At 41.7% G+C, this 27,972-nt stretch overlaps 1 protein-coding gene across 1 annotated transcript in view; it reads right to left on the reverse strand.

Moving 5' to 3' along the window:
* The window catches only part of Rgs7bp (regulator of G protein signaling 7 binding protein), a 99,497-nt gene extending 72,272 nt beyond the window's left edge, over positions 1 to 27,225 (reverse strand). The window contains exons 1-2 of the mRNA XM_027401527.2: positions 27,061 to 27,225; positions 26,007 to 26,173 (exon numbers count right to left, since the gene is read on the reverse strand). Of these exons, the coding sequence (XP_027257328.1) occupies positions 26,007 to 26,173; positions 27,061 to 27,225 (332 nt within the window). The remainder of the gene's footprint in view (positions 1 to 26,006; positions 26,174 to 27,060) is intronic.
* Between the last annotated feature and the right edge of the window lie 747 nt (positions 27,226 to 27,972).

The raw sequence follows: 27,972 nt of genomic DNA on the forward strand, positions 1-27,972 counted from the left end.
CTGCACCCATGAACTCTCAATGTTACAGTTTCCTAAACAGGACCTAAAAAACTTACCACAGCAGTTGAAATGTCAACATGGATTAGGGAAGTTCATAAGACCCCCATTCCTAGATGAAGAGCCATGGGCAGTTAATGAAAGCTGAGAGAGGAAGAGTCAATCTGGGGATGGGTCTCCTAATTGGTTATCCAATATCAGATTATAAGTCTTAAGAACATATACATGCATACAGCACCAAATGGACTCATCCAGTGTGTCTGTGTGTGTGTGTGTGTGTGTGTGTGTGTGTGTGTGTGTGTTGTGTGTGTGTGTGTGTGTGTGGTGTGTGTGTGTGTATGTATGTGTGTGTGTGTGTGTGTGTGTGTGTGTGTGTGTGTGTGTGTGTGTGTGTGTGTGTGTGTGTGTGTGTGTGTGTGTGTGTATGTATGTGCGTATAGTAATTAAAGAAAAAGGTCATGAATTTCTGAGGGAACAGGGTGGTGGGTGTCTCAGGAGGGTTAGAGGAAGGGGACAAATGTTGTAAATACAGCACACACATATAAAAGTAAATAACAGTAATAATAATAATATAGGCCCCAGTGGGGTGTAGTAGCATACATCAATATTTTCAGCAACTGGAAGGCTGAGGCAAGAGAATTAATATGAGTTCAAGGCCAGCCTAGGCTACAGAATGAGACCTTTTCTCAAGGAAAGAAAAGAGAAAATAGCTCCCATTAACTGAAGAATTTCAAGAAACTGTTCATTATTTACAGAAGTGTTTGTTCTTTCTCTGTGAAGGAGTCTAGATCAGTCTTTTGCTTGCTTTTCAATATAAGAGGCCTTCAAAATACCTAAAAAAAAAAATAAGCAGTGATACTCCTACATTCAACTTCCAGAAACAAAAGTTATTATTTTGACACTTGAGAAGGTATTTACAAATTTTCTTCAGAGAATGAATGCTTGGAAGTGAATTCTGCCTCTCTGTGCTTTGTGATTAAGCCTCATTGTTCCAGGAGCTTGTCCTGTTTGGGTTTATGAAAATAGAAGCTAAGTTGATACAACCCAGGCACTGCCCTGGCTCCCGGGGAAAAGAATATTGCAACAAATGGTGCCTGTGCTAGCATTGTTTAGGAAAAGATTTAAAGCAGGGTGACATTAAGCCATCAGTCAACTCTTCTTGTCTACAGTTCCTGCTTGGTTTTTATTACCTAAATTAGCCCAACTTTCAGTATAACTCTTTCCTTGGTGAGATTGTTTTTACTTTTGTTGGAAGACAGGAAGCATGCAAAAAGAGATTTATGAAACAAAATCCCTCTTAAGACCCACGTTTTCCTTTAAAGATGGCATTTACCATGCAGTAAACACTTTTTGACCATTTGCTTGTGTGTGTGTGTGTGTGTGTGTATACAGCAGAGAGAGGAGGGGCAATGGTGATAGAGAAGGGGCTGACTTCTCAAATCCATGACATATTTGAACACTGTCTACATACACTAGTGTCTCTGGCATTCCAATGAAGGGGTTTCTAAATTACCTAATTCCCCACATGATTTGAAACTTGATTAGAATTCTTGCAAAGTAACCCACACGATATTTCAAACATATATGAACGAGCCCACAACATGCACACAGGTTGAAGATAGAATCTGGATCTGCACATGGTTGTCTTCATATTCCAAGAAACAGGTGTGGGAAACATCCTGGCTAAGACAAGAAAAGCATTGACAGATGAGGCTGAACAAAGAATGACTGAACAAATGAACAAGAATGTGTTTCCAGACTCTGGCTTGGAGCAACTATGACTCTACTGTGTGTGGGGACTTATGTGACAGAGCTGGATATAACCCCACTGGCTTTTTTGTGTAAGATGACACATGAACTCTATACGGGTGGAATTTTGTGTTCTGCTCAAAATGCACTTTGAGTGATGTCTCCAATGACTTAGTTATTAGCCACTGATGTTTTTAATTAAAAAACCTGTCGGGAGCCAGGAAAATTCCATTAGGGTATTTCTGGAGGTCCAAACCTCGGTTTCCACTAACTGGGAGCTCTGATCTGCATAGAATTGCTGATACTAGCTGATTTCCTATTGAATAGCATGGCCTCAGTGGAGAATGTCCCTAGTTTGCATCTCTACAGAACTAAGCATTTGAATAGGCTTGCACCAGGGTGGAGGGAGAGGTGTAACAAGTGAGGACAGAGAGAGTTAGGAGGTGCCAGGCAGAGGGGTTGACTGGAGGAGAAATGGCTTCGTGGCCAGGGAAGTATGGTGAGGAAACAGCCAGGAAAATGCTGAATAAAGAAGAGACTCCAGTTTTGCAGCATGGAACTGAGAGCTCTCTAAAGATGACAAGAAGCCTGTGTTGGGTCTTTATTGCCATTGGATTGCTAGGAGTTCCCAAGTCCACTGTTCCGGACTCAGGCTTGGGGCTGAGACATGCCAGGCCACGACAAAAACCAATAAAGCATTCTTTCTGTAATAGCTTCTAGGTTTTGTTGGCCTCATTTTCTGAGAAGATGTTTTAGCACCACAGAAAGACAGAAAAGTATAGATCTTAAACTGATGTTTGTTCTGTTGGCTATACAACATTCAGCATTTTTTATCCCTTTCTCACTGCTAGTAGCCTTGAGCATCCATGACATCACTATAGAAGTTGGGTGGATTCATATTCTCTTTCTTGATCTCGTATCTCCCCCTCTCTCTTTCTACTCCCAGAAGCTAAGATGCTGCAGTAAACTAACTGGTTATTCCCACTGAGTTTCTTTTGAAGATGTGATGAATGGTCCCAAAGGAAGGGACATTTAAGATTCATTTGGAGCAGCTGTGCTTGCCAGGCACACTGGGTGGGGCAATGCCCTGTCATCTTACTTCTGCTATGTAGCCTGTGCAGGTCCTTGGCTCATGTCTGTTTTCTAAAGCATTTTCCCTCTTTCCATTTAATCCCACGATCCTCCTGTTACCTTCCAATTAGTTCTCCTATTTGCTTAAGATAATACAGTCAGCTACCCTAGGTTGGAATAAAACCCTGACACATTTCCTCATTGATTGCACAAGAAGCAGAAGTTAGCCTGTGTCTTGCAGTTGTATTTAAAAATCAAAAGAAAATAAAAAACCTACTTGTTTAATAAATGAGAACCACATTCAGAGACAATTTCTATTCTTCTAGCGGTGACATAATTGAGAGTCTCGTGGCCTTTGAATCAGATGATATGTGTTCAAGCACTGGCCCTACCATTTATAGACTATGTGACCTTGGGCAAGACATTTCATCTCTCCTCAGGTTCCCTTCTTCACTTATAGACAGGAATAAAACATCACACAGATATGTCCCAAGGACAATGTAAGATTATTTTTATCATGAAAGCACTTTTTTTTTCAAATTGAAGCTACGTTTTTATCATTTTAGGCCAGCAAGACCTCTTCTATATCATCTCCCCTCGTACATAATACACATCCATTATACATTCTTGCTTTCCTTTTCAGATAGGACCTAGGAGGTAAAATGCCTTTGGCTTCAAACTAGCTTTAAATGGGGCCTTAGATCATTGCTTCCACTGTAAGCAACAGAGCTACCACTATGTTGAAAAGATGGGAGTAGATGACTTCCTATTTCTGAACTCAAAAGCTACATTTGTATTTAACCCAACTTACTTTGCCTTCCTATTGGTAGTCGTGTACATACAGGCAAAGGCAGCTGCGTTCAAAACCCATCTTCTGGGTTTAGATATGTAACTCTGTGGTAGATCACTGGGTTTGATTCCCAGCACCAAATAAATGATGACAAAAAGAAATCCTTGCTGGGCGTTGGTGGCACACACCTTTAATCCCAGCACTCGGGAGGCCGAGGCAGGTGGATCTCTGTGAGTTCGAGGTCAGCCTGGTCTCCAAAGCGAGTGCCAGGATAGGCTCCAAAGCTACACAGAGAAACCCTGTCTGGAAATCTGGAACCCCCCCCCCCCCCCGAAAAAAAAAGAAATCCCAGCTCATTTGCTTAGAGATCTGTTGTAGAATATTAGTTGAAGATGTCTTATATCTGTTTATGCTGTGAAATATTTGTTTAATGATGCAAAGATGTGTTGTGGTCTTTTATGTTGCATTTGTTTAACTGTGAAGCTGTGTTACTTTGCCTGTCTAAAACACCTGATTGGTTTAATAAAGAGCTGAATGGTCAATAGCAAGGCCAGAAAAAGGATAGGTGGGGATGGCAGGCAGAGATAATAAATAGGAGGAGAAATATGGAAGGAACAGTTCTAGGAGTGAAAGAAAAGATTGAGGAGGACTTCAGGGGCCAGCCACCTAGCTACACAGCAAGACATGGAATAAAAAGGAAAGAAAGGTTATACAGAGATAGAGAAAAGTGAAATCCCAGAGGCAAAAGATAGAGTAGATAATTTAAGTTAAGAAAAGCTGGCAAGAAACAAGCCAGGCTAAGGGCAGGCATTCATAAGTAAGAATACAATTCCCTGTATTTATTTGGGAGTTGGGTGGCAGACCTCCAAAGCATTAAGATTAAAAAAAAAAAAACAATAAAACCCCCACAAAACCTAAAACAGTGATCCTTCCAAGTTTCCCTCCAGCTATGTTAGCTTCTAGCTAAAACTTTTGTGATCATCTTGGTCTGGTGATGACATGTAATATAAAATTAAAATCTTGCTTGTGGAGGGTTTTAAGTGGACCTTTAGTGGTTTCCCAGTGGCGTGATGCTGACTGTGTTAAAGGGAGGTTGTGGAAACTGAGGCAGAGATGCAAAGAGCAAGAAGTGGCATGATGCTGCCAAAGCAAGGCTCTCAGCATTGTTTTGGATGATGTAATGTGTTTCCTGAAGTTTGAAGTAATTTTTACTACAGAAAGTAGGGGGGCAGAGGAAGAAAGAAAAGGGTTTTGGTCAGGCTTTTTTCCACTGCTCCTCTTTGAGAACTTCTTGAGGACAAAGGGAGAGATCTCTCCTTGGTGGCTATGCTTGTTTAAATGGGCCCTCTGTCCCTACTGCTTGTGCCCAAACTTGCCAACACACCAGAACCACCTGGGGGAATATTTAAAAAAAAAATTTGGAGTCCAGACCATGTCCTGGATTGAGCAGTCAGCCTCTAAATTTGGAACTCACTCACTCACAAAGTGAGTCCTATCTAATGGGCATTCTCACTTTTAGAATTACTGGTCTATGCTCGCCATCATAACTCATTTATTGTAGTAAAGTCCATGGACTGGAACCATCAATAGCTTAGTTTCCTTTTCCTTCACTGAGTCCTGGTGCTCTTGAACCTTGAGCCCAACAGTGAAGTTGAGATCAAGATAGAGTCATTATAATACATGTATTTATTGTGTTATGAAAACATTTCTAGGGCCTAATAACCTTAAAAATTGAAACATTTTTTTCTGTGTGTATATGAGGATGTGTGTGGTATACACAGTGCATGTACAATTGCATGCTCCTGCTTGTATGTAAAGGCCAGAGGAGCACTTTGAGTGTCCCACAATATTTCTTCCCACCTTAATCCCTTGAGACCAGTTTCTCACTGTACCTGGAGCTAGGCTTATGACCAATAAGCCCCAGTAATTCTGTCTTCTCTCCTATTGCTTTGAAATTACAGGTATGTACCCCTCTCTCTCACTCTTTCTCTCTCCTCCCTCTCTTTCTTCTCCCTCCATCTCCCCCAGCCTCCCTCTGTGTGTGTGATTATGCCTGGATTTTATGTGGGTTTTGAGTATTGAACCCAGATCCCCATTCTTGCATGGCAAGGACATTACTGACAGCCATCTCTCCAGCTTTCCCAATTGCTTCAATCACTTTTTATGACAGAGAAATCCTTTAACCCGGGTTCATTTTTTAGTGTTGTAGCCTTTGTCAGTAGTTAATTTCTCTAAGGCATTCTTTCTAAAGTGAAATATTCTATTCTTGGTGCCAGACCTCAAAGGAATAGTATTTTAAAAAACACTTAAGGCAACTACCCCCCCCTTTTACTTGAAAGTAACGAAAAGACAAAAAGTTAGATTCTTCTAGTTAAAACATAATTTCCCAAACTATCTCCTATCAATTGTGTACACTTCTCTTTTTTTGGCTTACCATGAATATGTCCTCAATGTCCCAGTGTTTTAGCTATAGAATACTGAAATAATAATAGCAGGTAGCACCTACTGAGCATGTGTTATATGCAGAGGTCTTGCTTAGTGCTATGACTGCATCACACCACTCAATTCTCATGGCAACTGTTATTGTTGCTGTCCGTATCTTTTTAGAAGAAACTGAGGCTTGCAGAAGATAATTCTCCGAGGCCATGTGTTTGTTAAATATCTGTCATGTCATTTACTTCCTGGAGGTGAACAAGAATGAATGGAAATTTACCAATCAATAGTGTGCCTAAATGTATCCCAACCCTTTTCACTGAGGCCTCTCATTTTATCTCCATAATCACTACTACACTCCATAACCACTAATCCGTAGTAAGTATGACGAGATGCTCTAGGGAAGGAAAAGGGATCAAGAGCCTTTTCTGCTGGCTGTCTGGCCTTGTGACATTCTCACCAGTTTCCCCTGTCATTATTTTTCCAGTGAAATGAGGGTGGCTCTGCCAGGACCCAGAAAAGAATATTGTTGGAGAAAGGACTCCATCCTTACACTTCTCCCTTGCTCTTCAGTCTCCAGAAGGAGAAACACATCTAAGGCTAGTGCATCTCTGTAAGAATGCAGAGGACCAGCAAAGCAGTGGGCTTTTGAAGATAGTTCATCACATATATAAGAGCTAAGATTCAGGGTCTGGACATGTAGCTGAGTGACGGAGTGTTTGCTGAGCACAAGGGAGGCTGGGTATGATCCCCTGAAGTGGGAAGAACACAACACAAGCACACACAGATAAAGCTCTGCATGTACAAACTCAATTTGTTTAGAAAATATCTGCAACTTGAGTCAACGTTGATGTTCAAGCCTTGGCATCTGTGAGTAGTTTTCTCCCTTAATGTTTAATACAGAATTAGAAACAGACACCCAAAAAGAAGAAAATAAAGTCCGTTTCCAGAAAGGGAAATCTATAAAGATTTTTGGGTATATCCTTACACACGCACACACACACACACACACACACACACACACACACACACACACACACACACACACACACCTCTATTTATCATCTACCTGTCTATCTATCTGTTGTCATCTTCATATACCCATATTTTGCTTCAAAACTCAAATCAGAGAGCAAAGCTGTTTTATTTAATGTCATTTGTTTGTTCACTTAGTGTTGGAGTGTTGAATTAAATCCCAATGACATATTTAGAACATTTGCCAATTTCACTCTTTATGAAATACTGTAATGTATATATAAATTTTTGCAGCCCATGGCAAACTTAGAAATGATATGAACTCTGTGGCTCAGAAAGATCAGAGTTTATCTGGTCAAAAAATTTCACAGAGACTATAAATGGGATCTTGACTCTCTGCAGGAGATTTTCAATTCTTACTGCGGGTTCTCAACTCACCTGCAAAGATGTTTTTCCTCAGTGATATGTCCTCATCTCACCCCAAGTCATTTTGCCTTCATCTGGGTGGAGCTCAGGAGCTCAGTTATTTTCAAAAACTCCCCTGGGGGCCACAATGTGCAGCAGGGTTAAGAGCTCTGTACTAAGCTGCTGCTGGAATCAAGGTCTCTCTGGCAGGTGTTTTGGGACCCTCTTGGTGTTAGCTTTTGCACACGAAAGAGGGAAACAGATAACAGATTTTCAAAACACCCTGCAATTGCTCTGCCTTAAGATAACAGCACCCAAGTATACCACTCTGGCAACTTTATTAGTCAATTTTTGTGGTGTATTTGGTCTTGAAAGCTGGGTGTGAAGTGTGCATTTTTGTAACTGCCCAGATTTTAGAGAGCTTTGAATGTTTGCTTTGGAGCTGGTACAGAGGAAAGATGGGGGCAAATAAGGAGCTGAAATTTAATGGGAAACTGGAGCTTTCCAGGCTTTCCACTTAGACCCAAAGCTATAAACCCCTCAGCATTAGAACATGGATCTCTCCAATTCGTCCCCTCCTTCATGCCTGGTATCCAGCGGCCCCTCTAGACATTCCCAGAAACCCAATTTTTGTATTTATTTTCAATACTGCTATGGGTATAACTGACCCCATTGTCTGCTCATTAAAGTGGCTGGAACATCTATACCTTAAAATTCCAATTGTCCACAGAGGTGTCGATTAGAGTAGAACTTGTCCATCTTGACTATTACCCCTTTCCTAGTTGCACTGGGATGGAAAATGCATTGTGCCCTGAAGTTAGGGACAGTGAAGCTGATCCATCATTTTTCTAAGTTAGAGCTTTGCAAGCTGGAAAAGGACTGCTTGACTTTCACTTATTTGAAGAAGTGTCTGGAGGTAAGGTACCCTGGACTATAAGATCATGGGTTTACTATAAATCTCAGTGAAGACTAGATTCTTCCCCACTGTGAATTTGCTTTTGGGGACCTCTTAATGTCCCTTCTGTTATCAGGGTTCTTCAGATCTACATAATATATCAGAAAAACGGAAGGGAAAGAAAGGGGAAACAAATAAAAACAGGCATCCATTCCAAGTGACAGAAGAATCTGCTTGATCTTACCTTGGAAATTCTTTGAAGACAATGTCATAAAAGGGTTCCTGTGCAGTAGTAGACAAAGGCATGAGCTAAACATTAGGAACCAACTTCCCCCCATGCCAGACATCCACATGGTATAGCTGAAGATAAATGTCCTTGCTCACCTCTCTGAGCTCCAGTTTCCACATAAGTAAAATGAAGATGATTGCCAGCTCAGAGAGAGTACTGAGGACAATATATTATTGAAGCACTTGGCTTCAGGAAAGCAGTAGGGTGTCTATAATTATTGTAGGGTCTACTGACTCGACAAAGGATAAGGGACCTTTTAGGGCCACTGGGTTTCCAAGAAACCAAGGATGTCACCAAGTATCCACTTTATCTCTATAGCTGTATGTTCAAACAACCCATGCAATGGTAGAGTGGGTGAAAGGAATTCATGAGATGCTTAGAAAGAGATGGGAGGTCAGTAGCTGTTTGTCATCCACTCGACTCTACTGGCTGCAATGAGATGGAGACGTCCCTGGCAAGGACACACTTTTTTATCTTGTAGCTCTTTTGCTATCCCTGTCTCTACCTCTGTCAACATTATTTGCATCTATGGATGGGCATGATAGCACTCCTTTTATCTCAGGAGAAATAAGAAGTATAGTCCAGGAAATAGACTATTGAAGTTGAGCCAAGGGGCAGCTAACACATATAAACCAACCTGGAATAGGATGTTGGGAGTGTGGCATGAAGATGCCGCCTGGTTGCCTGTGGTTGCAGAGTGGTAAGTGGGCTCATGTGCACTGTTTCTTTGGTGACTAATATGATAGCAAACATCAATAAGAACACTTGCAGAGCCCTAAAATCTTAGGAGAAGCAGACCTTTCTGACATTTAAAGAAGTATAATTGTATTAGCCAATAGGATATTGACATTTGAAATACATATGCTGATTACAGATACAAACATTGAATCCATAACTAGAATGAGCTACCAAGGCAAAGCAAAATTTTATGTCATTCACTGCATATTAGTTTCATGAACTTACAGGTCACTCACTTCACCCAGCTTTCCTCTAAATGTACAAACTTCTTTTCTAATTATTTTCTCCTTGTAGGTCACACATGCCTCTGTAGCTCTACTTCCTTTCTCTACAGCAGTGGTTCTCAACCTATGGGTCAAGACCCCTTTGGGGGATGTCGAGTGACCCTTTCACAGGTGTCACCTAAGACCACCAGAAAACATAGATATTTATATTACAATTGGTAACAGTAGCAACACAGTTCTGATGTAGCAACAATTAACTTTATGGTCTGGGTCACCACAACATGAAGAAGTGTACTAAAGGATTGAAGCATTAGAAGGTTGAGAACCACTGTTCTACAGACTTATCACACCTGAAAACTTTTTATTGGAAGAGGGAGGGGGAAAGCCAAGGGAAGGCATAGAGGGGAATAGATGAGCCCCTAAGCTACACTGAATCTTGAGTTATATAATTTAGGGAAAAATGAATACTGGAAAGGTAATATATGACACAGGCCTTACATTTCTTAGCAGGGGAAGCTGTTCATGGAGCGAAGACTCTTCTGAGAATGCAGAAATACCTGTGCAGAAATAGCCATGACTATGGAAGTTTGCCACTATTTCATATACAGTATTTTCTTTCAGTTAAATCCTATTAGCTATTAAGTCATACACAATATATATATATATATATATATAATATATATATATATATATACACATACCCTGGACTCTTACATTTGGCATATATACAGACCCTGGATGCTTACATTTCTTTTTTGACTTTAGGATAAAGTGTGTGTGTGTGTGTGTGTGTGTGTGTGTGTGTGTGTGTGTGTGTGTATTTCTTTTAGGGTCAATCCCAGGAGTGTTTAACAAGTCTCTAAGACTAATTACATAGGTTACATAGGTTGCCTTTTATTAGCTAACACTACTCAAACCTGAAAATGTATCTCCCCTCCTCCTTTTAAATAAATAATAAATTTGGCAGGGGTTTTTGATGAAGTGACAGATATTGACAAGTTTGATAAAAGTCACAGTGACAAATGCACATATAAAACAGGCATTTCTCAGTTGCTGACCCCTATCAGCCGGCACATAGTCTGAGCAAACAACCTGGTGATAACTAACAGGTGTCTGAGGACCTCCTGCTCTAGAGACATTTTTGTTATCCCACTCTCCACCATCATGATATCTCACACAGAGATCTGAAGTTTGGAGTCTCTTTTGAAAAGATTTCTTTTATTTTTATTTATGTATGCTTGTGTTTATTTGTCTATGTTAGTGTGCATATAGGTGTCCATGAAGGCTAGAAGAAAGTACTAAATCCCCTGGGGCTGGAGTTACAGGTGCATGCCAACAACCCAACTTGGCTGCTGGAAACTGAACTCACAAATAATATTCATAATCACTGAGCTATCCTGATAGCCCCTGGAGTGTCTTAGGGAAAACTAACTAGCCAGGCTTGACAATTCAATCTTGTTAATCTTACGTATGTGGAAAACTGAGGCACAAAGATAAAAAGAAGGCCTTCCTGACCCACTATGTTAGTTTAGGAAAACACAGGCTCAGAGATAGATCCTGTCTTCTGCTAAAATGTGAGCCTTGAGGATGCAGATCAGTGGTAGAGCCTTTGCCTAGCATCTCTGAGGCCCTAAGGTCAATATACCATAATATAAAGTGAAAGATGAGGGAGGGAGAGAGAGAAGTCACAAAAATGCCACACTTTGTTCTTATTTCATGTGGAAATTAGCAATCAATCAGGTCTACCACCCACTTTAGGTATAATGGCACATGATCTCATCTCAACTCTGCCCTCATCTTCCCAGATGCATACCAGACCTGAGTTTGGCGACCCTGCATGCCCGCAGTCCTTCCTCTGAGCCGGGATTCTATCCGGTCCATTTAGTTTTCCTCCAGCCCCATCCTTCCTTTCTTGGCAATCCAGTGCTTTAGTCAGCACAATTCCCAGAGAGCAAATCCGGCCCTCCTTCCCATTTTTTTCTTCTTTTCATCTGAATCATTCTCCTTAGCCTTGTTCCCCCTCACAGCCCACAGAGTTTCCTCCTCAGAAGCAGAAGAACACTTTATAAAGCCGAAGAAACAGCGATGAGCCAGTCTCCTGGAATGAACCGAGGTAGGACTGCTTCTACAAGACACTTGAACTCGCCTCACACCCTCACACATGAGCTGCAGGGGTACCTGAACAATAACTACCGGGAAAACTTAGGCAATAATTTAAAGGCACTCTAAATCTGAACAGATTTGGTAGCTTAAAACATACTTCAGCCTTGGAAAACAAAAGATTGAATCTATGAATATAAAAACAGTTGATATTGCTTGTTTTATGGAAGGAACATTTGTAGAGCCATTCTGCAGGATGGTGGATGCTGTGGCCTATAATAATCTGGGCAATTTCCTCATGATTCAGAGATGGTACAAGACTCCAACAGATGCTGCTATTGGAATGCAAGCCTCAGACAGTGGGAAAAAGTGGCTGGGGGGAGAGGAATTTCAGGAGTCAGCCCATTTAGAAGATGGATGCTTGTCAAATTCCTGTACCCCCTACGCAGCTGCTTAGCAGAGGGATGAACTGTGTCCTACACAGTGCCATCTTTGTGCAGGGACTACTTCAATACTCCCCCACCTGGATCTGCATGCAGTAGGGGCTTTTCAAACATTCCAGGTGAGCTCACAGAGTTGGAGCCCTGGGTCATTTGTGGTGACAAGAACCCACACCACTAGAGTGGTATGTTCCACTCATCCTTCCATACCACAAGCACTTTTCTCTTCTGTGGAGGCAACAGCTGTCCTCACACAAATCACCCATGTCCAAATCACAGTCCTAGGGAGATTCTGGCCATTTCTTTCCTCATCTATCTCATTTAGGAAGGGGGAAGTTGTGGTGCATCTTCCCAGGGATGTCTGTCTACACTGCAATTTATGAACAAGATGAGGATCATTAACAGCCAAACAAGTGGGGTTCTGTAAAAGCTAATAAATGCCAGGAAGAGGGGAATTTGAGATTAAGATGGTAGGTGATTGCTTCCTCCCTTTCCATTTATTGACCTCTTAGTCTTTGCATGTCCCAAGTGCTTCTTATTACAGAAGGATAAGATGGGCTAGGGTAGAATACATTTTATTAAATAAGAATAATTACACAACTTTTTGAATATCTGAGATGTGCAACTCAAGAAGTTATTAGGGACAAAATGTCATGTACATTAAGAACTTTTAGGATTGAATCTCCTTTCCTTCCTTGAATTATTCCTACATAAGGAATATTTTCCTAATAAGGGGGATGATTTGCTCTTTGTAAGACTAACAGGGATATTTGTGGCCATGAAAAGTTAGGAATTGATATCTGAGATGCAAATGAGAATTGTTTATTAATAACTACATGAATTGAAACATAAAGGGTTCATATGCTTCCCCAGGGAGTGGGTGGGGCAAAAATGGGAGTCAGTGTCCTATGAGGGTTCCTATCACCAGAAGGAAACTTGTCTTGTTGGAGCCCCTCTCACATCACCATCTCCTTTTTATTCCTGTGGCCACTGCCATCCTAGAAGGTGGCTGGTTGGACCTTGTTGTGGCAGGAATGGGATGTCCAGCTTCAGCTGAAATGCCTTGCAGTGGAATGGGGCAGGCTTCTTCCTCAAATGACCTAGAATTCTGAGCTGGATCAAAGTTTTATCCTACAGGGTTGTTTTTTAGGACTTGCATAGTTGATCGGCCAAGAAAGGAGATGCCAGATGGAACAATTTGAATAAACCCGATTATGGGGGGGGGGGATTCTGGAAATTTTGAGGTCCAGAGAAAAGTGCTGAGGCTTCAGGAATGTGGAGCCAAGATCCATTTTCCCGTTTCTGACAGCCTCAATCAGGCGTCATTTTGATAGTTTTTTCCTTTCCTTTTTCTCTTCTGAGGAAACTTTGAAAACCTCACATCAGCAGTGTGTCTGCCTGTCGAGGAAGATGCTCAACTGGAAGCATACCTAGGGCAGGAGCAAGATTTGGAAATAATAGTGTGAGGCAGAAGATGGGAAGGATTGCAACCTGGGATCAGGAAAGAAAAGTGTTGTGGGGAAAAAAATCAGAGAAGCTAGCACCAGAGAGACCAGTGTTCAAACCCCAGCAGGCCACACATCTCAACATTTCAGAATGGCAATTTGTTTTTAAAAAATGGAGATTTAAAGCTCTCTAACATTTCTGGTGCTTGTGAAAGCTGGTCCATGTGCCTCACCTAGAATTCAGAGACAGCTCCAAATCTTGCTTGCACTGGGTAGGGTGGTCATCTTGGAACAACAGAGCAAGTTCTATATTAAACCTGAAGGAACTCACCTCTGGCATTCTCCAACCGGGGAAATAACCCCAATGCCCACACACTACAGAGCTGGTTCTGTGAGTAGGTCCCTGTGAATAGGTTGGCTGGTCTGTCTTATACAGGTAAAGGCACTTCCCTCTCAGCATGCCAAGCTTGAAAAATATTAATTTTCTGTATTGTAAGTATTTTAGTTAGGGTTTTCTATTGCTGTGAAGAGACACCATGAACACAGCAACTCTTCTAAGTAAAACTTTTAATTAATGGGGCTCGCTTACAGTTTCAGAGGTTAGTCCATGATTGTCATGATGAGGAGCAAGGTGGCGTACAGACAGACAAGGGACTGGAGCTGAGAGTGCTACATCCTGCAGGCAACAGGAAGTTGACTCACTGTCACACTGAGGGAAGCTTGAGCAAAAAAAGAGACCCTAAAGCCCACCCCCACAGAGACACAACAAGGTCACCACTCCCTTTGGGGGCCATTTTCTTTCCAACTACCACAGTAAGCAAATATTATTTCACCTGAACTCATTAAATTAGAAAACAATATGTGGAAAAGGTTTAGGGCATGTAGTAGAACACCTGAGGGACAACACCTTTCCAACTCTTAACATATTCAAATTACTACTATTGACCAGGTGTTATGGCTGTAGCCTCTGCTGCTTGGTAGGTTGAGGATTCCTTTAAGCCCAGGAGCTCCAGGCCAGCCTAAGCAAAAATATTGAGATTGCCATCTCAAAAAGTTAAGTAAATAAAAATAAAGTCCTATTCTGTTTCCTTTGAGTTCAAGACCGGATAGTCCTTTGAGTTCAAGTGGTTTTCCATGGTATAATGCCCAAGGCCACACAAAGAAAAGAGAAAGGACATTTCTGTATGTCTCTCAGATGGTGATTTCCTTTGCTGATCCACACTGACTTGACTGTGACCCCATGGACATTCCTACTTAAGCATCAGTCCCACCATTTTGTAATGATTTGTCAATTCTAATACAAATGCTAGACATCCATCCTCAAAGATGGAACTGTGCTTCTTTCATCTTTATACTTCTGGAGCCTAGCACTCCATCTGGCCTGTAATGGAGGAAATGTGACAGAAGAAGGGAACGCTGAAGACTTTTCACATTTTACTCTCAAGCTCCTTTCCACCAGTCTTGCTAAACATCTTCCCCTAGGGCTGTAGAGATGGCTACAGTGCTCCTCACACAAGTGTGAAGATCTGAATTAGGGTTCCAGAGCCCATGTAATGTCTAACATGATAGATCATGCCTGTAATCCCAATGTTGTTCTGGAAAGATGGGAGACAGAGCTGGGAGAATGCCCAGAAGTTCATGGGTCAGCCAGCTGGTGTGTGCAACTCTGTCTCATACAAGAAGGAAGGTGATGGCCCATGAGGTTATTCTTTGAGCTTCGCATTTGCACCAAAAAACATACACTACACATCTGCACTCACACATGCACACACACGTATCACAGACATGCACACACACACACACACACACACACACACACACACACACACACACACACACACACACAGAGTGAGAAATCCTGCCTTTGACTTCAGTGGAGAAACCCTTTGGCTGATAAACCAGAGGTATTTATTCTTCCTGGACAATGGGTACAAAGAGAGATATATGCATGAAACTTGGAATCATGGAAGCCCTATGTTATGATCTTGGCTACTGAGGTATTCATGTAAGTTGCTGTATGAGTCTTCTGCGAAAGTCTTTTACACAGGGACACATGTAATTAACTAACATCTTCATTTTCTGCCTACTTTCCCAGGACACAGATACATTTTTTGGAGTTACAACAACATTGGGAGGAAAAGGCCTGAAGGATTAGGTCACTGTGTAATCTGTTACTTAACAGCTGAAGATAATTCTGAACTGATAATACAGTCTTTTTTTCTTTAGACATGCCAAGGCTAATTCATTCTTAAGACAATTATGTTTGCTTTTCCCTTTGCCTTGAAATGCTTTTTGCTCAGATTATCTCAAGACTGGTTCCTTCTGAAAGTCAGATATCAAGGCAGAATATCAAATCTGAAGAGCCTCTTTGTTCACACTGTTTGAAAGTAGCTCAGCGCCCTCCATCTGTTATTTTTAATGTTATGATCTTTTTGATTTCGTCACTGCATTTATCACTATCTGAAATGCTCTTTCTAATTTGCATTTCTTGTTCACTTTTGTCACACAGTGGGGCTGCTAGGACCTTATCTGTTTGTTTTCCATGGTGGCTGAAGAATGTGTGGCTCCTGGGGCTTCGGACTTCTGGGTTGGACAGGAATGATTTCCCGTTGAAGATACAACCATACACATCAGATTAGAATTTAGGGAATTCTTGGGTAAATGTGGTTATGACTTAATCTACAATGTTGTTTATGAAAGATATTGCACTTTAAGTTCACTCTCTTTTAACATACTCATTACAATGTTGGCCTTAGCTCACCTGTTTTTTTGTGTCATGTAACTCCTTTCATTCATAACAGTTCACCATAGTTTACCTGTTTAGTAATTCTCCACTTACTAAAGGATATTTGAAATATTTTTGTGTTTGTTTGTTTTTGTTTTTGAGGCCCACTCCGTGTCAGGTAAAGTTTTCAGAATTAACCTCTCAAGTACCACTCTCAATGCTCCTTCCTGGCCTTAACTCCCATTTCACATTCTGTCTTGTGAGAATCATCCTCTGATCATTTCAAAGACACTTTGTCTAACTTCCTGCCCTCCAAAGTAGTTTCTGAACTTCATATTTTTTGTTACTAAAAGGCAGGAAAATATTCTTAATTTTTTGGGGGGGGGGCGGAGCATGAGGGGAGCTCATCTTTCTGGTCTGATTTTCAATGTAAGTAGTTCAGCAGGCCAGAGTGAGGCTAGAGCTACAGTCTTGATATTCAGAAAAGTGACTACTTTCCCTTTTGGCTGAACATGCTTCTTCATGCAGAGAGTGGGTGTGAGCAGTGATGGGATATGTTTCTCCTGCTAATGGACTTAAAGAATAAAAAGTGTTTAGAAATAGTAGAAGACTAGGCTAAGAAATAAGCTATGTAAATCTCAGACATTATTAGTTATTTTCAAACCTCCATCTGTCCTTTTTTTTCTAAGTAATAATACATTTTATTTAAGAAAAGAATAATGAGGAAAGAATATGTTGTCCATCCAGAGAGTGTGCAGGGGCTAAGTGACCACTAGATATAGTCCCAGACTAAGCTCTATTTGTAACTCCTTCGAGGCCCCTGACCCACTTCTTTTCTTCCTGGGGTCCAGAAAGACTCCTATCACAGTCTTGAATCATAAAATGAGGTTGAGGATGAATGCCATGGACTAGGAATAAGGGCAGAAACATGGTTTTGTGAGCCTCCATACCCGATTCTGAATTTCTCATTCTAAGGTTTTCTGAGAGGAAATGAACTTCCGGTGTCTTTAAAGGTTTTTTTGTTTTTTATTTTATTTTATTTTTTAATGTAGTCAAGAAGGAAAAAAATCCCTTCTGATGCTCTTGTAGGAAAATTAAAAAAAAAAAAATGCCTAGGCTGCATCCCAGGCCTACTAAATCATCAATTCTAGGCATGAAAGTCAGGAACTACAAATGTTTAAAGCTGCATCTGTGATTCCCCTGGGACACTCAGGCTGAGACTCACTGTGTTAGGCCAGCAGGTATCTATGTAGTATGTTCCAGAGTCTCCGGGGGAATATGGTGATGCTTGTTAACAGTCTGGGCTTCTGGGCCTCATGCCCAGAATTTTAGATTTTCAGAGCTGAAGGCAGGTGATTTCCACACGGATGGCCCAGGGATCACATCTGAAAAACACTGCTTTAGGCAACGGAGAATCTTTGGAAGTCTTAAAAGCACAGAGGTAACAAGATCAGAAGAGCGTTTAGGGAGGATTAGTCTGGAGCTAGTGACTAAACTGAAGGCAAGAAGTGAGGGACTGGAGGCGGGAAGCCCAGGTGGCAGGCAGAGAGCAGGAGGTGTCCTGGGTATAGATACATACCTGAGTTCAGGATGTTTACAGAGATGTTGAGAAAAGGAGGCTCAACACACACTGCTAATGATAAAACACTAGAGGAGGCTATCAGTAAGGGTAATGTCAAGACAGCCGTAATGAACAAAGGAACACACTAGGTTGTGGCTCCTTCTAATCTATGACTTTAGTGTTCCTTCTTAGCTTAATATGTGTCTGTGGCTGAGAATGTGGACTCTTTGTTGATCTGATTGTATCTATGGTCTTCCATTGGTCAGAAACATTTTTTTTTTGTAAAACACTTCAATTTAAAGGCTTAGATGTTTTATCTAACAAGATTTGATCTCGTAAATAAGTTTGCTCTCTCTGTCCCCCAACTCTGTGTGTGTGTGTGTGTGTTTAAATTTGTATATAACTGTATATAAACAACTAAATTTTCGTGAGGTTATACACATACATATATACATACTACATACATACATACAGAGTGTGTGTGGAGATGGGTAAGTCAGTAAAAATGAGGACCCAAGTTCAAACCCCAGAACTCATAATAAAAAGCTGCACAAGGTGATACAACATTGTAATCACAATGCTTGGATGGGGATCCTAGGGCTTGCTTCACCACACAGTTTTGCCAAATCATCCAGCTTTAAGTTCAGTAAGAAACCCTATTTTTCTAAAAATAAGGTGGACAGCAGTGGAGGTAGACATCCAATGTCAACTTCTCATCATGACATGTGCACACACACACAATCTTATCTTCCAAAGTAGAGAAATAGAGTTGCCACTCCGGCCATGCCACCTCCTGGTATCTCCCCAGCATGCAACACAGTCATACCCCCCTTTTTTTTTTATTTTGGACTTTTTTTTTTAAGATTTTTATTTATTTATTATGTATACAACATTGTGCTTCCATATATATCTGCACACCAGAAGAGGGCACCAGATCTCATAAAGGATGGTTGTGAGCCACCATGTGATTGCTAGGAGTTGAACTCAGGACCACTGGAAGAGCAGTCAGTGCTCTTAACCTCTGAGTCATCTCTTCAGCCCCCACAGCCATACTCTTGAGGACTAAAGGTTTAAAGAATAATTCTAAAAGGTCATCTCAGTGACTAGTGATTATTTACTATCCCAAATGAAGCTACAAGCCCAGTCTTGTGTAATGACCTAAATTAAATACTACCTTACAAACCGACCACTGATTTGCTGTAATCTCTCTGTATTTTCTAAAGTCAAGATAAAAATTCAAGGATCGATTTTAAAATGCCTCTAAACTTAATAAAAATACAAGACACAGTACCGCTGAACTTGCTACTCACGATGAAGACACAACAGAAACATAACCTTGTTCTCCAGCACTTTGTTGTTTAAATAATGAAGTGATGGCAGATCTGTTAAAGCTTATTTTAGATTCAATTTTCTCTCAAATGGGAACATTTATTAAGAAAACCCTAACAAGGTGAACACAGTTTGATCTGTTCAAAAGGTAGAAAGGGGGAAACTTCACAGGCAATAGATGATCACTTCCCATGAGTCCATATCACACTGAGTTTAGTTGCTAATAATCGTCTCTTACAAGCAGGTCGTAGTGGTGCGGGGTGATATTCCCAGAACTTGGAAAGCTGAGGCAGGAAGGTAGAAAGTTTGAGGGTGGCCTGAGATGTGCAGAGTAACCCTATTAACAAACAAACCAAGTAAGCAAGCACTATTTTCAAACTGGTGTGTCGTTCCTTGTCACTTTCGGGAGATGATCCTTATAACCGTTAAGTAACAATATTAGCACCATTAAGAGACCACTGTTTGCTAATCCTCCCAGGCAAACCTAGGAGGGAAAGTGAGTAATGCCTCCCATAAGGGACCACTGGGTAGTCTCTTATTCTCTTGTGGTTGTGTTTTTGGTTTACCATCATATACCAACAGTTAAATCAGACAAGAAAAGTGGCATATTGGAGACTTAGAACATAGCCATTTCATTCTATCATCACAAACTTCACCCTTAAGAGGAGCTACAGTTGTGCAAATATTAGACATTTTGGTCTTGGGTTTCCATTTTGTGAAAGTGGAAGGTATGTAGTAAGTTCTGGACCAAACTCTATCTTCACTGCCTTCCTCCCCTTTAGACAAAGCAGGATCAAGAATGCTTGTGGTGTGTTGAATTATGTCACCCTCAAATTTACACATTGAATTCCTAACCATGAATACTTCAGAATGTGACCTGTCTGTGGAAACAGTACCCTTCAGGTATAAATAGTTAAACTTATAAGTTTAACTATTAACTAGGAGTAAGATTATACTTGACTCCTAATTAGGATGGACTCCTAATCAGTATGATGAGTGTCCTTGCAAAATGGGGAAATTTAGATACAGACATACTCACAGGGAGAGGCCAAGTGAAGGTGAAGGCAGAGACAAGCCAAAGAATACCCAAGACTGCTAGCAAACCACCTGAAGCTAAAGGAGATGTGGGGTAGAATCTTCCTCATGGCCAACTTTGCCTAACTGTTTGGCTTGGTCTTCTTGCCTCCACAGCTCTGAGTCAACATGTTTCTGCTGTTTGAGCCACCTAATCTATGGCATTTTTAGATTTCAGCTCTTGCCATTGGATCCAGAATTGTGATTCCATCATCATCTTACTGAATAGATATCAGTAACCTATCTTTCACAATTGGGCTAGTGAGATTTAAATTCCCTTTAAGGAAAACACATATATAGGAAAGAAGGAGGTCAGAGTGGATGTCCTGGCATGCCTGCCAACCACAGGTCTCTTTGCTGACAGCTGAGGCTGCCACTGCCCCCCTAGTACATCCTCCATCATGAGACTCAAAGAAAGCTGTGGGAACAACATCCATGGCCACCCAGCTCCTCATTAATCTCCCACCCCATATAACTGCTGCTGTCTCAGCCGGGGTGTTAAAAGGGACACTATGGATAAACTGCTGTTCTCACCTCTCTCCCTCACATATCTCAACTTCTGAACACACAGAACAAAGGAATAGAACAGAATCAGCTCAAAGTGGGACTGGAAAATATAGAATTAAAAAAAAAAACAGAATAGAAAATGAACAAAACTGAAACACACTGGGGGGAGAGAAAAGAAAAACACTGGCCTGGCTAGTTGGGAAAACATTGCTGGAGGACAGACTCCCAAATCCTGCAGTTATGGCTCTTTGTGATATTCAGCACACTGCAGCAGACAGCCATCAGGAAATTAGGATGCTTTTTGGTGAATAGAGTATGTGTCCAGATTCCCCCAAATTTTCTTTAGGTTTTCATCACTGAACTGTCCGTGTGGTGCTTATGATTTTCATAGTTCAGTTCCATAAACAGACACCCCCGTGATTCTACATCAGCTAATGTGGAATGCGGGACAAATGAAGGCAGGAGGCCAAGAAGCCATTCAATTTGACCTGTCATTTAGGTGCACAGTGAATTTATCGGAAGTGTCCATCGTCACTAAGCCCATAAAGAACCTTAAAGACTTTGTAAGGGTTCTATGACTTATGAATGATCTAGGCTGATTTATATAAAGGAAATAATTCTAAACTGACTTTCAAACCTTTACATCTCCATATCATTTGTAAAGTGTTCAAGAGTAGGACATTAGATGGCTCTCTTGGGGCATTTTCAGTATAGAAAATACTTCAGAAGATAACGTAAGAAAGAAAGGCAAACAAACTTTATTCCAGCTAAAGCATTTATTTGAAAAGTATTTATGGATTAATATTAAAATTTAAATAAGTGTTCCTTGACAATCTGAGTTTTCAGTGTTTTAGTAGTTACGAAAACACTGACCTGAATGTATTAATAGCACTCACTATATGATAGCCAGTTTCTTCACAGTGCCATGAGATTTGGTCCTATTACTTATTGGCCTTATTTGTCTTCAGAACCTGAGGCAAAGAGTGAAAACCTTTCTGCCCAAGGTTACGCCATTTGTAAACAGCAGTGCTGACAGTCTGGCCCCAACGTGTGTGTTCTTAGCCCCTGAACCAGATGGCCACTGGCCACACTGTGAAGCAATCTGCTTATTGACTTACACATGTGTCCTTAGTAAGCAATGAATGAAGACAGGATTTTATCCAGATCTAATCTACTTTAGAGTCAATGCTCTTTCTAATCTTGCCTCTCACAGTATCCCATTTACACCTGTTTGTATGATCTGGCCTGCTTCATTTTGACTCTCCAGAAGCCATTAAGATAAGGCATAAGTGTCAGGAGGTCTCAGTCCAACACAGACACCACAGAAGCAGTGCTGGGGAAATGATCCCCACCTCAAGCACACTAGTCACAGAACAACTCTGGAGCTTTCTGAAGAATGTTGACTCTCTGGGTGTCCCCCTTTTGTCCTTCAAGAAAGGGGTGTGGTTGATGGGTTCAGAGCAGCCTCCAATAGGGACATGCCACCATATAGGCTGGACACAGGATTCTTGCTCTGTGTACTCAGACCACACAGCTCTCTCAACTGCCTGGTATCAAGCATGACAACAAATTGATAAAGACCCGAGTGGAGCTCAGAGCATGAATTTCAAAAAAAGTCTTAGAAGATAGTAAACACCCCAATCTGCACCACTCCCAAATCTCCATATGCACTGTGGTAAGTTGCATCCAATTTCCCTTTAATCTAGCTAAACTCAGAATCCTAAATATAAAGGAAAAGAGCCCCGAGAATTCTTTGAAGGTGTCTCAGAAGTCAGTTTGGAAAGGAATTCCGATGAGGCAGGGTCTAGATTGTTACCTTCCTCGTATATGCACATATGCACATATACACCATATGCACACAAACACACACACACACACACACACACACACACACACACACACACACACACACCAAACAGTGCATAGCAATTCTATTTGACCTGCTTAATAAATCAGTTCTCCATATTTTATGTTGAAAGAAGTTTGTTGACCATTTTCAGTATTGATCTTTAAGCATCCCACCCCCACCACTCCAGGTGTTCCATTTAGAAAAGGATTTGGGTTGAAAAGACATAAGAGCTTGATGTTCCTGTCAGAGGGGACTTCACAGTCACCTATCTAGGTCTATTCTGAAGAAACTTATACTTTGAAAGTAAAGGACATGCTGGACCAGGCTCTAACCCAAACACAGTATGAGATAATGTGTGATCATATTGGTAAAGATGACGTTCCTACCCAGACTTTGTCATTGAGAACACTATCATTCCCAGAAGGCTTCAGTTAGTCAGAGATGAGAGTCATAATGAATTTGTGGCATCATTCTAAATTACTTGTCTTTTTGCCTTCCAATTGGCTTCACTTTCTTTTTCCCCCGATCTGCTTTTAGTTGTGCCTCTTTCCTCCATCTTTCCAAATTGGACTCATGGACTAGGAAGAGGTGGTCTGTGTCATAAGAAATAAATGAGCTCAGTTATTCTCGGAAGTACTGTCTTAACTACCTCTGTATTCCTACAAAGAGCAAAACATTACCACATTACCGTAATGGTATAGTCATTGCACAGGCATTTTGACCAATACAAAGAGCAAACTTTGTTTTTCTTTGTTTCCTACAATGTGTATTGATTTATCTATGCTATATGAGTAAAAAAGAATGATGTCAACAAATAATCCAGTGTTAATCATATTGATGGTGACAGCATCTTTGAAGAAAACTTATTGAGGAATCATTTGTGTACCTCAAATTAACTTATTTTTAATGGGAAGTTCAATGAGCTTTAGTAAGCACACAAAGTTCTAGAAATGCCATCATTGTCAAATTCTAGAACATTTCTATTATACTGAAAAGAGATATTGTTTATTCCCACCAGTTTCAGGTAATCACTAATTTGCTTTCTGTCTCTATGGATTTGATTTTTCTGAGGAAAAGACATTTAATATAAATAGAGTCATACAATGTGTGATATTTTATAACTTCTTTTAGTTAGCTTATTCTTTTTAAAATTTACCCATATTTTAGCAATAATAAAAAATCCTTTTATATAATACCCCTTTGCATTACGTATAGAAAAAGAGTAAGATTTCAGAGGGAAGGAAGTGTGGGGTTCAATCAAATCTTTGGCATTTTTGAGCTGAGTCTTCGAAGACCTCCCCAGTATCTCTGAGATATAGTTGCAGACCAGGGATAGCAATCCTTTTCTCAGACACTCAATAAACTCAGTAAATAGTCACTCAATAAACCCAGTCTTTCTGCTTTGCCCAGCCATTTGTGTACTTCTTACCTCCACCCTTGCTTCAAACTGTGCAGTGAACCTTACAGCCTCCCTGGCAGCCTTCACATCAAGCTTGGAATGAGAGTCACATAGTAAAACAATATCAGAAACAGAATTCACCAAAGGGAGCCCAGATGGTAAGGAACTAAGGGGATTTCCTTCAATTATATCAACTGTCACTTCTTATAAATAATGTTAAATTGCATTTAATTATTTTTTTAAAGGGGGAATGGATCGAGTTCTATGCTAGACCACTGTGGAATTTTAAGTTAGTAGAGATCTAAGAACACCCTTGTTCCCCACCAATTCTTATAAAACTGCCTCCATTAGCCACAACCCCACATTAACAGATAAACAGCAGTGAAGGGTTGCCAAACTCAGCCCACTTCCCATCCTCAACTCTCAACATTCACCTAGTGTGTGCAGACTCTTACCTAAGTGATTCGGAGAGCTCAGTTCACAAGTACAGCAAAATCAACTCGTTTCTCAATCCTACTCATTTCTCCATCCCCCCTCTCTGACTGGAATATGTTCTCATTTTGAGTTTCGACTAAAAGGGGTTCTAGATATGACTTCATCTTGAATTTATGGCGATGCTGTCTTTCCACTGCGAGCATCAAGTTCCCATCCATATCGGCTCTCCTTCCCAGTCAGTGTCTCTCCACTTTTCAATTAGTCATCACTCTGCTTCACTCTCCACGTTGTTTTTCTTGGTGTTTGTTATAGCTATATACTGAAACACTTACTTCCCCATTACTTCCCAGGTTTACTGTCTGTTAAATATAGCATAATAGAAAAGGATAACGCTTCTCCATATTACTTCTAAATAAAAGAGGTTTGCATGGTATTTTGTGTATCCCTCACTTGACGTAAATGAGGAAACTTATCTTTTTCATGACATAAAATTCCTATTGTCAAACATAAATGAAGTATTTTTAAAAAGTAACATGATTTTCTCACTTTATATGTCAGTAATGCTATTTATGCTACTGGTATTGACGATTCAAAAGAAGGATATTAATTACATTTCCTAAGTGATTAGTCTGCAGCATCATGGAGTGTGTAGATGCGTCTACACTTGTATTTTGATAAAGCCACACTCACAAAATAAAAGCCGGATAAAAGCTAGATCAGGACTGAATCAAGCACTTACAGTGTATATGCAAGGATTCCCACAATATCTCTAGGTGTACCTAGTTTGATAACAGCAACTGTTGGCAAACGGCTGGTTCTTTCCCTGATACTGAAGTCCAGCTGTAGTAGATGGAATCCCAGAAAAAGAGTTTTCATTTACTCTATTAGCATTTTCTATGGATTTGAGAACCCATAAATGTGATGAAAATAAATAAAAAGGGAGTGGTGGATAAATGTAGCTGACGTTAACTCAAATTTGTCAGTATCCCCAGTGTGAAAAAACAAAACAAATGACAGCAACACAGCAACAACAAAATATCTTTACTTGTGTCAAAACTTCCCTTTCATGACTAGTAAAGGAATGGATGTAATTTTTACCCAAGATTTTACTTTACCCACTTTAAGCAGCACCATAGGGTATAAATGTCACATGGTATAAATAGTTTACTCAATCTGAGATTTAGCAAAGATTTTTCTCTTTAAAGCATTTTGTCCAGCAGCAGATTATAAACTCATCTTCAAACATGATAATGTAACTTTAATGTTCACCCATTCCCCTCACCAAAATTGTAAACTCCCAGTTCCAGTTAATTAACTGGGAGTTAACTTTTTTAAAAGTCAGTGACCAAACCCACACATGGGCATGCATTTATGTCTGCCTGTCTGTCTGCCTGCCTATCTGTCTATCATCACAGTAACACAGCTTTCGCATTAAGGGCTCACTCATCTCAGGATGACTGGTTAAAATCAGATTTGCTTTGGAGAGATCATTTTGTGGCTTCAAACATTACAGAATTCTGCCAGCATCCATGCATCATGTACTCAAATCACCAGATAAAAGTTCAGAGTCTCCTACCCTGAGATGGCAGCCAGCTTTTGGTGTGCCTGACGGGCCATTTCACAGCCTTTGGTTCTTGTCTTGTGCATTTCCGCCCGTAGTGAGGGGCAACTGACGGAGACGTCCCCAATAGAAATGACCAACTCTCGATACAGGGCCACTTGTGTGTTGAACTCTTGGACAAGCTGGAAAACAAGCCAATTTCTTTTACTAAACATTCACTTATCAGAAACTTAACTATTTTCATGGACATAAACAGAGATTTCACTGACTGCTGGCTGGCCTGGCACCCCAATCTACAACTAAGGAACCTGTTAAAAGCTGAATGCACAAGGGTGGCAAGTCTCTTTATCCAAAGGCAATGTTTGTTTTCCCTCAGCAAGCTAGCCATGGACGCTCCCATTTGCAGTCCCAATCGCCCCCACTTTTCAGAGTAGGTTGCTGAAGAGCAAGAACATCTTTGGAAAGCTATCAAGCCACTCCAAGGCCACTAGAGAACGATGCTGTGGTCTCTGAAATAGATGCTCTCTCTGCTATGGCTAGGATTTGGATTTGAAGTGGCACAGGAAAAAATGTAAGTAGGACACAGCAGGCAAACCTTTCACCTATTGCCAGGCCACTGAACGCTTCTGGTTTGGACCCTGACAGAAAGACTGGCCATGTCCTGTCCTCTGCGCTGGGACCTTTCGTCCCTCTGCAGCGCTCTTGCGCTCTGTTTGGGTTTGTTTGTTCCTGTGTCACCACAAAGCCTCACCCCCACCCTCTTTCCCTGGCGAGCCAGCCTGCTCACCCATTTAGCGTCTACCATTCTTCCACGGGTAGAGACATCACCTTTAGCCTCTGACTCCCAGGATCCAGACCCATGACTCTTGTCTTGGCAGGGCCATTTCGAGTTGGGTGTCACCCCGCATCTGGGGGAGTACAGATTTAAAAATAGTACATCATGCACGTGATCGGCATGGAGAGGCTGAGGGTGGGGAGTGGCTGGGACTCAGGCAAACGATTAAGATACACGACTCCCACAACCCCCCTGGGCGAAAAAAGGGGGAAAAAAGGCGCAGTTTTCACCCACCATCTTGCAGTCGTCCAGGGCTCGTTGGGTTTTGTGGGCGCTTTCGGAGCCGCTGCCCCTGCGCTCCCAATCCCCGCTCTGCAGCGGAGGCTTGCTGATCTGGAAGATCGAGGAGCGGGTAGACCGGCTGGGGCGCTTTTTGCGCCCATTCGGTGCAGAACTCATGCATACACATCCACCAAGCCGAAGCCGCTGGTGCAGTGCGCCCCGGCGCGGGCGACCCGGTGGTTGCCCCTGAACAGAGCAGCCGGAGCAGCCGGAGCCCGGACCTAAGGCGCGCGGCTCACAAGGTTGCGGCTGGCTGCGCGGGTGGGTAACCTTCAGCTTGAAGGAGAGCCGGGGAAGCGCTGCCTGTGCGGTGCAGCATCGCTTCCACTAGCAGCGAGGAAGAGGCGCAATCAAGTTCTGCTCAGCAGCATTGCCGGCCCTGTCCCGGGAGCTGGACGCTGCTGGTGCGGGCTTGCACCGCCTTCCTCTCGGCATGGATTGACAGGCTGAGCGAGGAGGAACGCGCCGCCGGGCGGTTCCGAGTTTCCATTCAGATGGGGGAAGCTGCGTTCAAAAGCCTGCGCTGCAAGGTGGGGGGCGGGAGGGGGTGTCGCTCTTGCTTCAGTGTCTTCCTGCAGCGGTGCGCGGTTCGCCTCTCCCCTCCCTCCTTGGTCGTCAGGCCTGGAAGGGGTGAGCTGTTCCGCAGCAGGCAACTGGCGCTAATCGGCCGCCTTGATCCCTGTCTCTGCTGGCTGGTGTGAGGATCCCAGATGAATCCGTGGCGGGACTGGCAGACGCACAGAGTCGGTCCGGCTGACGTTGGTCGTGGCCCCGCACATTGATAGGACAGGAATACTAATGTGATCCGTCCATACAATCTCCTTCCCTTCTACAGTTTATGCACTTATCCAATCAAATTCCCGG

This window comes from Cricetulus griseus, chromosome 2 (genome assembly GCF_003668045.3).
Source record: "Cricetulus griseus strain 17A/GY chromosome 2, alternate assembly CriGri-PICRH-1.0, whole genome shotgun sequence".
Taxonomy (NCBI): Eukaryota; Metazoa; Chordata; class Mammalia; order Rodentia; family Cricetidae; genus Cricetulus; species Cricetulus griseus.